General features: G+C 44.1%; 1 protein-coding gene across 3 annotated transcripts in view; it reads right to left on the bottom strand.

The window, feature by feature from the left end:
• Positions 1 to 10,295, bottom strand: part of homer3b (homer scaffold protein 3b) — a 36,979-nt gene extending 26,684 nt beyond the window's left edge. For 2 of the 3 annotated variants that reach the window (XM_028403672.1, XM_028403673.1), the window contains exons 1-2: positions 9,844 to 10,295; positions 7,489 to 7,534 (exon numbers count right to left, since the gene is read on the bottom strand). In XM_028403672.1, coding sequence (XP_028259473.1) covers positions 7,489 to 7,511 — 23 coding nt within the window. In that variant the 5' untranslated portion in view covers positions 7,512 to 7,534; positions 9,844 to 10,295. The remainder of the gene's footprint in view (positions 1 to 7,488; positions 7,535 to 9,843) is intronic. The other variant, XM_028403675.1, reaches the window with a different exon arrangement.
• Between the last annotated feature and the right edge of the window lie 2,488 nt (positions 10,296 to 12,783).

Raw genomic sequence — 12,783 nt, 5'->3', positions numbered from 1 at the left:
CATGAAAACCTGACAGTGATCAGTTTCAAACACGACAGCTTCACTCAAAGAAAAATCAATTTCCATCTGCACTCAGTTCTGTTTGGGGAGCAGAGGAGAATACACAAGAAGGCGAGGACACACTGATGGCTACAGACAGAGGCCTCTCAGAACCTGCTTTGTGCTCTTTCTCTTGGTCATAGAGGGACCTAGCTGCAAATGGGCAAAAGGGGGACCTGAACAGGTCGTCAGCCTATTGGTGGGCTAACATAGAGAAACAAACTAGAGAGTCCTCAATTAACTGGAGTCCTAACATGCACACATGCACACTGGATATGTGTTCACAGAATCATAATAGTCAACAATAACATAAGTCCAAGCCTTGTTTTTACTTTATTAAGCCTCTCCTCACAGTCTGTCTTTGTGTTTATAACCCACCACAGGTCAGACATCCACAGCATAAAGCATAGGAAACTGTGGACAAACCATGCCCATCCTGTTGCACCAGCTAGAATTTAATCTCAGGTTATCTTTGGTTGCAAGATACTGACAACAGCCATCATCTAACCTGTCTCACAGTGCAACATAAGACCACTGCTTCTGAGCCACGACCGAAGACATCTCCACGTTTCTTCTATGATGGTCGACAGTGTATACCTGCCATTAGGTATGAAGGACTCGATCTACGCTAAGACAAACACAAGGATTCATAGCTGCAGGTAATTACACACAAATAAAAACACAACTATGAACACTGATCCTCAACTTGCTTTAAATGGGGCCCTGCGAAATGACAAAAGATCAGAGACCAAATACGAGGAGGACATCAGGCCTTAAATCAGACATCCTTCCTCCTGATGTTGTTTACAGCCATTTTATAATCAATAACAATAACCATATAAGTAAAGATCAAGGTGCTCAGTGGTCCTGAATTTCCCCTTGGGGATCAATAAAGTATGTGTCATCTATTTATCTTGTGATTTGAGCACATGCTAACCTTCTTGCAGTCTGGACTACCACCGTCTCTGCCTCATTTCCTGTCTGTATCTGCCCTCACTGTCTGCAGTCCAATGAAAGAGGACATTCTACAAAGAAAGAGCCAAGAAAGGAACCTTCTATTAAAGTATTTGTGCTTCTACTGCATTGTGAAAGTGCAGCAGCGTGCTGAGTGAATCCACCCGCTGCTGCAAAGCAGCATCAAGGGTTCATGTGGATCAATTATTGCTAATCTATTCCAGGTCATAACATGCACCCATCCCTCCACCTCCTGCTAACACACGGCATGCTATTTATCTATGCACGAGTCAAGGAGGCACTCTGATCAGATTACACGCCAGTAATTACCAGGGTCGGACACACGTTTCCACCACCAAGCATTATTAACTTAACAAAGGCTGCTACAGTAAACAATAATTTGCATTAAATCTGCCATCGTTAATCAAATTACATTACAGATTGTAGCCAAGATAGTTTTTTTAACTAATCACAGAAAAAAGGTCAAAAGTTTGACACAAATTGAAGCTGCAATTAATTCACTTCCATCTTTGCAGATTAATTTGATGCATTAAAAAGACAACGTTCTTTCTGTGGCTTTAACACTCCATTGTGTGGGTGTATTCTCCGATGCACACATGAAGACACACAGCCAATTACAACACAAACAAAGCACTCATATCATTCAGCATGTAGGTCTGAACACAGTTTTAGTCCCCTGAGAAACTGACTACACGCTGAAATGCACATCAGCTTTAACGTAGTGTGCGAGCATACAGAGTTACTAATGGGAGCTTCATCAGATGAATCTGACATAAACAGCCTCAGCGTTAAATATTGGTCAGTATCATTATCATGGAGGTGCTCCAGAGTTCCGAGTTTGACACAGCACGGTGGTGTTACCCCCCCCACACACACACACACACACACACACATGGCCTCCGGCGACTGGCTCCAAAAGCGAGTCGATTCCCTTAGACTCCCATGTTAAAATGGGTTTAACGATACAGCATATCATATTTTGGTTAAAAAAAAATAATCGTGTTTGGTCGCTATAAATATAATTAATACAATATCCAAACCTGCTTGTGCTGTACACAGCCACAGAATGCTGGAGCCTATCCAAGCTGTCTATGGGGGAGAGATGGGGTGCACCCTGGGCAGGTCGTCAGTCCTGGAACACTGCCTACATGGCGACAGCCGAGGCCTCCCACAGAGACTGAAAATGCTTCTGCAGAAACCTATGAGTGACATCATGGATGCTTCCTCCACAGCACAGGACATCGAGCATTGCTGTGTGTAACCTGAGGGTACAGCACCTGAACAAGGCTTATATTGACTCAACCACAGGAGGGCGCTAGCTAAGTAAACCCTACTACTTAATGGTGAAGGCGGGCCGCCTCATAAATATAGCTCAAAGACTCTGGGTTCAAATCTGCAACAAAGAAACTGGAACAAATGCTGCTTTGAAAATGGTGGAATAAATAATCCATCCATCCATTATCTGAACCCACTTCGTCCTGCAGGGTCACAGGGAATAAATAATCAATTATTAAAATAATTAAGCCAAATAACCTGATGTGAGTTTCTGGTTTTGTTGTGTATGAAAAGCACCTTTTTTACAGCTTTTTGCAGCTTGTACATTCCTTGAGTTCTTTTTTGTTCACATTCAGGGTCAGAATGAAAGAGAGCCGGACTGCTGAGACCTTGGAGAAACAGGAGAGAAAGCTCTGCTGGGATCGGAGCCAGCTGCCGGGAGAACCAGCCTGAATTCTCAAGTGTAGTTCAGACCTAAATGGGCAGAGCCACTGCTCAGACCTTTCTGGGACATTTTATCTGAACATCTTTGTATTCATGTACTGCAGTGGGATGCCACAGAAGGGCCATCACCTCTGGATCGTACAAAGACCTTGATGTAGTGTCAACTCTGAGTTTAAAAACGTACACCTTCTCTGCTTAAGAATGCCTGTATTTTATTTTCTGCTGTTGTCACAGGATGGGGGAGTGAAACAGCTGAGTCTGACTGGGGTTCAGTTTCCTTTGAGCCTCAAAACTCTGATCTTCACTTAGCCCTAAAAGCTCAGCAGTGACAACATGTAGAGGAGGAGGCACACAGCCCCGAGGCCATCAGCTACACTCCACCCTCATGATATATTAATTGCCATGAAGCATTCAGAAGAGTTTCGGGCATACAGTTGTACATGCAGAATGAGAGATCTGATGAAATGTCGGGCCGAGCCAAACAAACAGCCCTCCTCCTCCTCCTCCTACGGTCTGTCTCCTGGAAAGACTTCTGCTGAGCAGGCAAGCCCGTTCTCAGCCTCACACTCACACAGATGAAATAATTCCTCTCAGGGACAGGAAAATATTACAACAGTATTTGGCTGCTGTCTGCAGCAGAGGCCATAAACACAGGGACTTGTGTGATAGCTCCATCTGGTCGAGCTGGAGTACAGACAGTAGAGGCTGAGCTATCCGCACGGAGGAGGCTTTAACGCTCTTCCTCTGACCAACGTTGCTGCATTCAGCTCTGCAGGCATTCATGCTCAGAGTTCAAATTACCACAGAGTCTTCCTCAATAACAGTTCATTATGTCTGATCTAGGAGGAAAATTACACAGATTTAAACTGACAGTGATGACGTCAAAACATCCTGGTGACTTCAGCTGCCTTTAGATTGTTGAAAGTACCCCGATCTGAAAGGAGGGTTTCACCTTCAGTCGAAGCTTCACTTTAAAAATAAAAGGTGTTGTTGTCATGGACAACACAGCTACTACTACTTTTTCGACTGTAACACAGCTATTGCACAAATAAGTGGATGGTAGCGTCACCCTGGTAACCCAGGAAATGAAGGAAAAGTATTTGAGTTGCCTCAAGCTAGTCAAAGAGCTAAACTCATCAGTTTCTGACAATAAAAACCTCCAGACATGCTCGTCCATTTTATACACTGATTGACATACTGACGTCTTCATTGATGCATCCACTGATGGGGACACTGACAGTAAGCGGCCATAATGCACCTACTAAGAAGAAGAATGCTTTCAACTCCACTGGAGGTTTCGAAGCACCTGGTTTTCATTAGTTTGTTACATTAACATGAAGGACGCATCCATCTGATCCTAATATTGACTCGGTTGCCATATTGACATGAGAGATAGATCAGGTTTTAGATTATGGGGCAAATTTTCATGAGGGTAATCTATTTACTTCCATTCTACGTCGTGCATCAGGAGCACACGCAGCATGCCAGCAGACTGACTCACAGCAAACAACATGGAACAAGCCAAAGAGTCACCATACGGAGGTATTTTACTGTTTCTACTCTAACAAGTCTGACAGCTACTTGCAGTATTTTCAATGGAAATGATATCAGATATCAGATTGTTATTGGTAGACACACAAAGCTTGGGTGTCTGCATTGTTTTCAGGATTGAAACAACAAAGTTAAAGTCTTGATTTTTTATTAGCGCGTGTCTAGGGGACTGATTTGATGCTAAAATGCTAATTATAGAAGCTGCTTACTGGCTGTAAAATAATGTCGATTTTTTAAGTATTCCTTATTTAGGGTCAGGTTGCCACACAAACACACACACAGGGGCTTTGCTGTGTGAGCTTCACCCCTAGTCATCACTTTATAATCCTCTTCCACTGCTCTCTTCATCTCTCTTCTTAACCTCAGTACCCCGCCATTCACCAGCCTGCATCTGTAATCTGTGAAACAGAAGCTGTGCCCTCCTATCCAGCCTTACAGTCAAAGCCAACCAGCCGCTCATTGAGAAAATACTCCTCAAACCGCCAATAATGGAGCCTTTAAGCTGTGCGGGCTGTAAATAGCCTGGGGGGAGGGCGAAGCTGCTCAACTTCGTATTGGTCGTATTTAAAAAGCTGATGTTCACGGTTATAAAGGCAAAAAACAGGAAGTGTGCCAGAGGAATGAAACAACCAAGAGGGTAAGAAAGGGTCAAAGATGAGCATAAGAAGTTTGAGCTATGAGGTGTTATCATGAACATGTATTTTTTTTTTACATGTAACAGTGTATAAATGGTTGCCTCTCCATGGGTGTGTCTGGGTTATTTAGAAACCTCACAGTTTAAGACACATAGACATGAGTTTGTCCTGCTTTCTGCATTAATTCACAGTCAGCTGAGCATCATTTTCACCATCTGTGACAACACACACAACCGCAAGTCCGCCGAGGCTTCACACCCTCTGGAGACTTCAGGGTTTCCAGAACAGAAGTGTGCTTTTCTCTTTTGTTCCTCTGACAGCACTTCTCCTTTAAAGGATCTGCTTCCTCTGACCTCTCAGAGCCTCGTGTGCACCTTCCTGAGCCAGCGAAAGTGTCTGGCAACATGACACACTACAACTACATACTAAAATAGCACCGCAAGAGGAACCGCCAACTCATACTTGCAGCAGCTCAACAAGTCACCATATCTGCAAGCCACAACTCAACACACGCCAAGTTTCCCACTCTGGCACAAAGTGAGGAGAGCTTTGGAGGATTCCGGTTGTCTTCTTTCGTCGTCTCACCGAGCAGCGCTCCGGTTAAACTTTAGCTGTTAAACAACAGCAGCGCTCTCGTCTGAAGGTCAGCTCTTTATGTAGGAGTCTGACTGATAACTGTCATGAATTCCTGATGTTGACACAAAGCCGGAGTGGATTCTGCATTCAGGATGTGAAGGTCAGTGACAGACACACACACAGAAAGAGAGCCGGTCTTTCATCTCGGCACGATCACACACCTATGTGCTAATTTAACAAGGTGAAATGAAATAGAAGCAGAGTGAGCCAAGATGACCGGCTATTCATGTAGCTGTGCATGTCTTCAAAACACCAATTAAAAAGCTCTTTTCCACACAGAGCAGCTGGTTTCTCCTTGGCCGCAGTGTGGGAGGACACAGACACTCAATAGTTTTTATGCTGCAGTTTAACTGATTGTGTTCACGTAGAAGTTTAGGTGTCCTCTGTGCTGGAGACAGGGGCTGCACTGTGCAGCAAGGAACAAGTAAGTAAACCTGCGTCAGAGTTGAGAAGATAGGCTGACACTGATTGTCACTTTTTCAGATGAGGAGATCAAACCCACATTCAACGAGCCAACAGACGTGTGCTGTTTTCCATTAATCTGAACATGTCAGCTTCATGTGAGCAGCCCGGTCACGTTTCTGTAAAAAGTCGTTTGAAAAGGTCAGGCCAAGTAACATTTACACACATTGTCTGCATTCATGAGCAGAAGGAAGGAGACACAAGGCTCAGAACCATCGAGGTCTGTTAACATAAGTGACCTGGGAGGCCGCCACTCTAACAGACTGATGCAGATCACCTGTGTGAAAGGGACAATAAAGACTGAAGCAGCATGCTTTCTGCCTTGCAACATAGAGAGTTTCAAGTGGAAAAAGTGTGGTGGGGAATTAAGAAAGTCCTTGATATTTTCACACAGAACACAAATCAGGAATTTCGGTTTGTCTTATTTAGCAGCGACTTTTTAGCAGCACAGAAAAGCAGCAGTGTTTGTGAAGTTTTCCCGGCAGCCCTGGCTCAGGTGAAGAGCAAGTTGGCGGATAATCACAGTTCGATCTTCAGCTGCTGAAGTGTCCTTGGGCAAAGCAAGTTAGCGAGGTGTGTGGGCAGAACACTGACCAACACCAAGCACCCCTGATATGGTTATGCAGCTAATTTTTGCTGCAGAAATGTCTTCCACATATCATTCTGTGTGTGTGGGATAAAGTCTACACTTTGTTCAGGTTTTAGCTCCTGTTCAAGCATTCCTCATGGATCTCATGTGAATTGTTTATAACACTTTGTTCAGTGAGGCACATACAGAAGAAAACAGCACATCTTTATACACCTTTGTAATATTTGACAGTTGTTTGTTTTGAACATGCACAACAGGCCAACAACAGCTTGTAAAATACAATAAACCGTCCATAAACAATCAAACGGTACACTGTATGGAGCAGGCGGGCTGCAGTGGAGCGAGTGACAGGAGGACGACACGATAAAAGGGACACCAGGCGATGACAGCCAGAGCAGGACAGCATGCTGCACATCATGACAAGCATGAAAGCTGTGAATCACATCACACAGTCTGTTCACAGATACTGAGGGGGAGGACTGATATGGAGACGGGATGAAGGTGGATTCTGGTCAAGGGTGGGATTTAAAACTGAAGGGATGGGCAGATTCATGCCACGTATATCTGAACCAGATGTTGTCAAACATCCTAAATCTATAATCTGCTGTTGACTCAATAATAGCTGCTATTTTTAATATTTTATTGCATCACTACATCGCTATAGCAACCTTGTTTGTTTTTCTATTATTATTCTATCACACTAACTGATATATTATGAATAAAAACCTTCTTTCATTAGCATTTAAGCAGTTTTTTTTTTGCTTAGAGAAGCTATCAGTAACTGTGATCTTATCTCTAATACAGAGGTCAAAATGTAAACATGCAGAATCACCCATCCCTGTCATGCAGAGCCAAAACACAGAGACAGCAGCATGTTTGTACCTCTCTCGGTGTAACGGGTACATTTTAGTGCTTGAAGACAACTCCTCTGCAGCAGCAGCAGAAGAAGAAGAAGAAGAAGAAGAAACAGGGTCATGAGGTGAAAACCTGTGGAGCTCAGCAGGTAAGAAGGAATGGATGGAAGTTTACTTTGTCATAATGCAAACAGATATCCTATCCATTCCTTCTTAGTAACATTTAGTAAGTATTTAACAGAACACACTTTGGGGTGATTGATACGTTGTGAAAGTCTGCAGGGTCAGAGATAATGGAAGTCCCTTGTGGCAGCCCCAGTGGAGGATGCTCCTTCTTACAGCTGGGGGCGAAGAAGTGGGACTGCTTTATTCAAATGTGGCAGAGAGAGCCTGGAAGATGTGTCCCTGTTCTGGAAGACCTGTCCCCGCCACCACAGAGGAGCTGACGGTCAGTAGTGCTTAGGTATCTCTCAGGAACATGATGCAGCTATTCACCACAACCTCCAAGCGACTGAGGAGTCAGCTGATGAGAAGCTCACACTAATCATCACGTTAAGAGACAATCTGCCATTCATGAGACAGATCCTGAACAATTTTCAGCAGGGACCAGATTTATGGCTTAAGATGAAATAACAGTTCAGAACAGTCTCCCTGTCCCAGTGAAGCTAAATCTGTGATGGCCTTCATTGTCTGTGATGTAATAGGAGCGCTCCTCCACCAGGAGGTGATAACAGACCTGTCAATCACCCCTCATATCATCAACATATTCAAATAAAATATTACAAAATATTACAACACAAAAATAATGAGCTTTTGTTTTGGATCATGACGACACAACATCCCATACTCACCTGTATACACTGTAACAATGCATTCAGTCACTCCTTTATGTCGTATATACTATGTAAACCACTTAGTAGCCTGTTACATAAACCTGGAGGATGTCCAGTACGTCTCCATTAAATCACATATTATGTTTATATGGGTTAGCTGACAAGGACAAGTGCTTTAAGACAAGCTGCACACAGCATGAGAGCACCTGAGTGACTAACACTCATTTTGTTTATGGCCCTGAAGTGGCTGTTAATCAAGACTCTGCTCCTTCTGTCAAGTGGGCAGAGGAGCAGCAGGCTGTCTCTGTCAGGAGGTGTGCGGCTTCCTGCAGGGTGGCGCGCCGACTAAACCCAGCCTCACTTTCACTGAACTCCGGTGACTGTGTTCCCCACGGAGGGATGACGCAGAGCTCATGTCTGATTGAGGCCCTGACAGTGTAAGTGCATCAAACCCACCAGACCAGATGTTTGACTGTTTGTCACTTTGTACTTTAAGCTTTTTGTGGCCTGCTGCCACACAGCATTTGTTTTAAATCCACCTGTTCAGTCTTGTAGACATTAATACATTTCAGGACTATGTGTAAATATGTAAACGTGACCACTGAGACCTGGACACACAGGTGGTTAAAGGTCTTATCCTGGAAGCTCAGGTTCCACAAATCTGTGGCAACTTTATGTTGAAATAACATATGGCTTAACATCATCTGAAGAGAGGACCGATACAGCTGCCAAAGACAGTGGACATCCACTCAGGAGTCTGCTACACATGAATGTCACTTCTAACGACTTCAAATTATAAGAACTGAAACACATTTAACCATCACCATAAACACTAGGCTGTTTTACTGATATGAAGACACAACATATCCCCACAGTGTCACCTGGACACAAGAGCCGTGAGACAACATGTGATCCTCTTACACAGAGCTGTGTGCCATCAGCCTGCTTCAATGTTAATGTTCTTTTCGACTGAGCAAGGCCCAAACTGCAAAAACTGACATCAGTCAGCCCCACTGAGGAGAGCAGAGTCCTCCCAGGCTACAGTCATTTGAGCTGCATCTGAATTAAAGAGTCACGAAACTGGAACCGAGGTGGGAGGCTGACAGCACGGACTCAGTCTGTAACTGTGTGTATAATTCAACACACACAGCATGAGACATTGAGCTGCCCGAAACAAACCCACTGAGGATTCCCTCTACAACAACCAGCCTGGCGGTCCAAGCTCACTCACAAGGAAACCAGAGTAATTCTGTCAGCTGGGAGGGGAACAGCTAACACCTCGTTTAAATGGACAGGAGATCTTTGGTGAAACTAGGTCAGGTCTGATGCATATCGGCGTGAAAACAAAGAAAACAGCAAAGTGTCACACGTGAAGTGATAAAAAATATTCTGAAGGAAGGGTGTGAAGGACCCGGTCCAATCTAAGCCGATCAAACCGCAACAGGCTCGCCACAAAGTTCACTTTTAAGCCTTTTAGCATTTCGCCATCCGAATAAAACACTTGCAGACAGCAGGAGGGAAACGAAGTGAATCTTTCAGACACAACTTACCCCATGCTCCGAGGATCTGGGTGCTGTTTGGATTGGTTCTTCTCACTAACTCCGCTTGTCCTTTTCCCAAAACCGATTCTTTTCTTCCCTGTAATCCTGGACGTGAGTTACATTTCTGAAGAAAAAAAAACACAAATCACTTCCGACTCCAGATTCTCCCAGTTCCCCCTTGCGACTGTACTCCTCTCCGCTCAAGTCAGTTGTTGTACTCCAGACCGTCTGTCTGTCTTTGTCCGCGGGTTTCCACGGCGATCAAACACCGCGGATCTGTCGTATCCGTGCGTAATTACGCGCCGTCAACGTTTGACTCGGCTGTGCGGGGCCGGACAGACGGTGGAATGTCGATGAAAGTCGGACAGTGGGGTGCTCTTGGCTCGAACCTCCCTCCAGGACTCGTGTGTGCTGTGCTCCTCTCCCGCCTCCGTGCCAGATCACACTGGGATCCCATTCAACTATCTCGCTGGGACCCCGAGGCCTCATCAGCGCCATCTGATGGGCGCGATGCGAACTGTAAATCAGCTCCTGCTAATTTCCACTCTCCATTTATAAATGTCAGAATGTGAAATATAATCTGTGGAAATGGACTGAAGCCACCCCCCACCCCCTCTCTTGCATTTATGGAGTGCACAGTAGTAAAAAGCAGAAGCTTGACGCGCTTAAAATAATGAGCAGCAGCCAAAACAGCTATTTACCAAACGCACAATCAGCCAGATGTGGAGTCCTGCACTCAGTGTCTGTGTTGATCTCACATTAAACCGGATAATACTCAGGATCAAACCGAGCTCACTGCATTAAAATCGGATAAAACGTTTATCTTACTGATAAAACTGAAAAACACATTTCTATTAAGCCCCTGTTTGAATTTATAAACCCATTTGTTTACAGGATAATGGACTGCTTCTAATCATTAGAGGCACTTTTAAAGAAAATGATAACAGAACATCAGACCTCAGCAACAGAACAACCTCATAGGAATTTTTTTGCATACTATTAGATCATAAAAACATCATTTTAATACACATTTTTCATATCTTCTAAATGTGACTCACAAAAGTTTAAGTGCATTCAGGCATATATTTTTGGAAATGCAAAACTTTCATGCAGCTGCTATTTATATATAAAAGTAACAGGAAGGCATTTTATTTCCTCTTAGTTAAGCTTCACAGTCTTCCTTATAAAACTTCTACAAAAACCTTTTCTGTGTGCTCAGATTGAGCTGCTCCTCGCTCCATTAATTCACACAGTCCATGGTTTGGAGTCACCACTGATTTAAATGTACTATTTATTTGCATGAATATAGGCTGTGCACTAGAGAGCAGGGCCTCAAATGTAGTGGAAGAGCGATGGAAGCACTAATCGTGCTGCTCAGTGGCCTGTTACAATGATGCAGCTGACTGCTCCTCTGTGCTGCAGGGAGGCAGCAGGGAACAACAGATCTCTACCTTACATGCAAACAAACCCTCATGCCCGTTCTGAATGACACCCCTCTCTGTGGGTCTAAGGCAGTCTGCTGCACAGCTGGACAGTCTGGCCGTGCAGGACGGCAGCTGAACCTCCAGGCCTTTGCCTTTAACACAGGGGGCGTTAATCACCTCTGGCAGCTGCAGAGTGCAGACATAGATGGGTCTTCTTGATAAAGATTTTCCTCTCTCTCTAGTTAAGCAGCAGCTAAATCAAAGTCAGAGTGTCTTCTACACACTCCGTCAGGTGAGATAGAAGCCAGAGACTGTTTGCAGGCAGCCTCAAAGATCTGTAAATGGAGAGGTCTCACAACAGACCGTCCAGAAGCCAGGTAGTCAAGCTGGAAGTGTCCTGTCAGTACATACATTTGATCACAGAGGTCATTTCCGTCTGACACTGACTCCCAAAGATTGGAGTCTGGCCACCCAGGTGCTCACCTAAGCTAGCAGTTACCTGCCTTTAGGCCTCGACCAATAGCTGCCACACACATAAATTAAACTTCCTCAACCTACTAACCACACCAACCACTCTTCACAGTGTACCAATCCAGCCAGCTGCTGCAGCAACAACAACCCTCAGGCTGCACATGGAGGTGCCCCACCACAGGAGAGCCACCACAAGCTCATGATTGGAGTAGGAGAGATGTGCAACTTTTATCTCCAAAATGCCAAGATGTCAAGCAGCAAATCGGTGGATGATGTCAAAATGGCTACGTCCATTTTTTACACACAGTGTGCAGTCTGGAGTTTATTTTCTGGAAAGAAGCATAAACATGACAAGACTTCCACAGTGAAAAGTAATCCTGTCCAAATGTTCAGAACACTGACTCGCAGAGAAATCGCATCAGTTTTGAAAGGATATTTGTTACATATGTGAAAAGATTCTGCACTTTTCTCATGTCATAATAATAGACTAAAAGCAGTCTGTCAGAAGGAGAAGTTCATTGAAACTTTATAAATGCACCAACATGCAACCTTTTACTTGCACTTATCTCACCTCAGTTATGTAACACTAACGAACATAATACTGTATAGCGTTCCCTGGTCAGAGAGGAAATGAAACTTGCTGCCTGAGGAAATCTAAACAAAGAGCAGTGTGTTTTCAGTCCATTTATTTCCAGAGGTTTCTCTTGTATCAGTGAATCAAAGCTAATGGTAGATCCAGGAAACACATAACTGGTAACAATCAGGAGGCACTATCAGAAGGTGTTTCAGGACCCATTATCACACCTCGTTTCAGAGAACGAATCAATAAGTCAGTGTGAGCAGCAAGAATGCAAAGAGTGTCGACTGAACTGAAAGTACTGATTTAAGGTTTAAATCCATGCAGAAGGATGTAACTCACACATCAAGTCATTTCAAAGATAAATACATGTCACTAACATGGTTTTGAAGTATTAAAGATGCAAATGTGGGGAGAAAAATACATGTAAATGATCTCTGTGATTGATCTTGTAGGTAGGAAAAAAGACTATGACAT

This window comes from Parambassis ranga, chromosome 4 (assembly GCF_900634625.1).
Source record: "Parambassis ranga chromosome 4, fParRan2.1, whole genome shotgun sequence".
Lineage (NCBI taxonomy): Eukaryota > Metazoa > Chordata > Actinopteri > Ambassidae > Parambassis > Parambassis ranga.
Note: the sequence above shows the minus strand (reverse complement) of the source record. Positions and strands in the feature narration are given on the sequence as shown.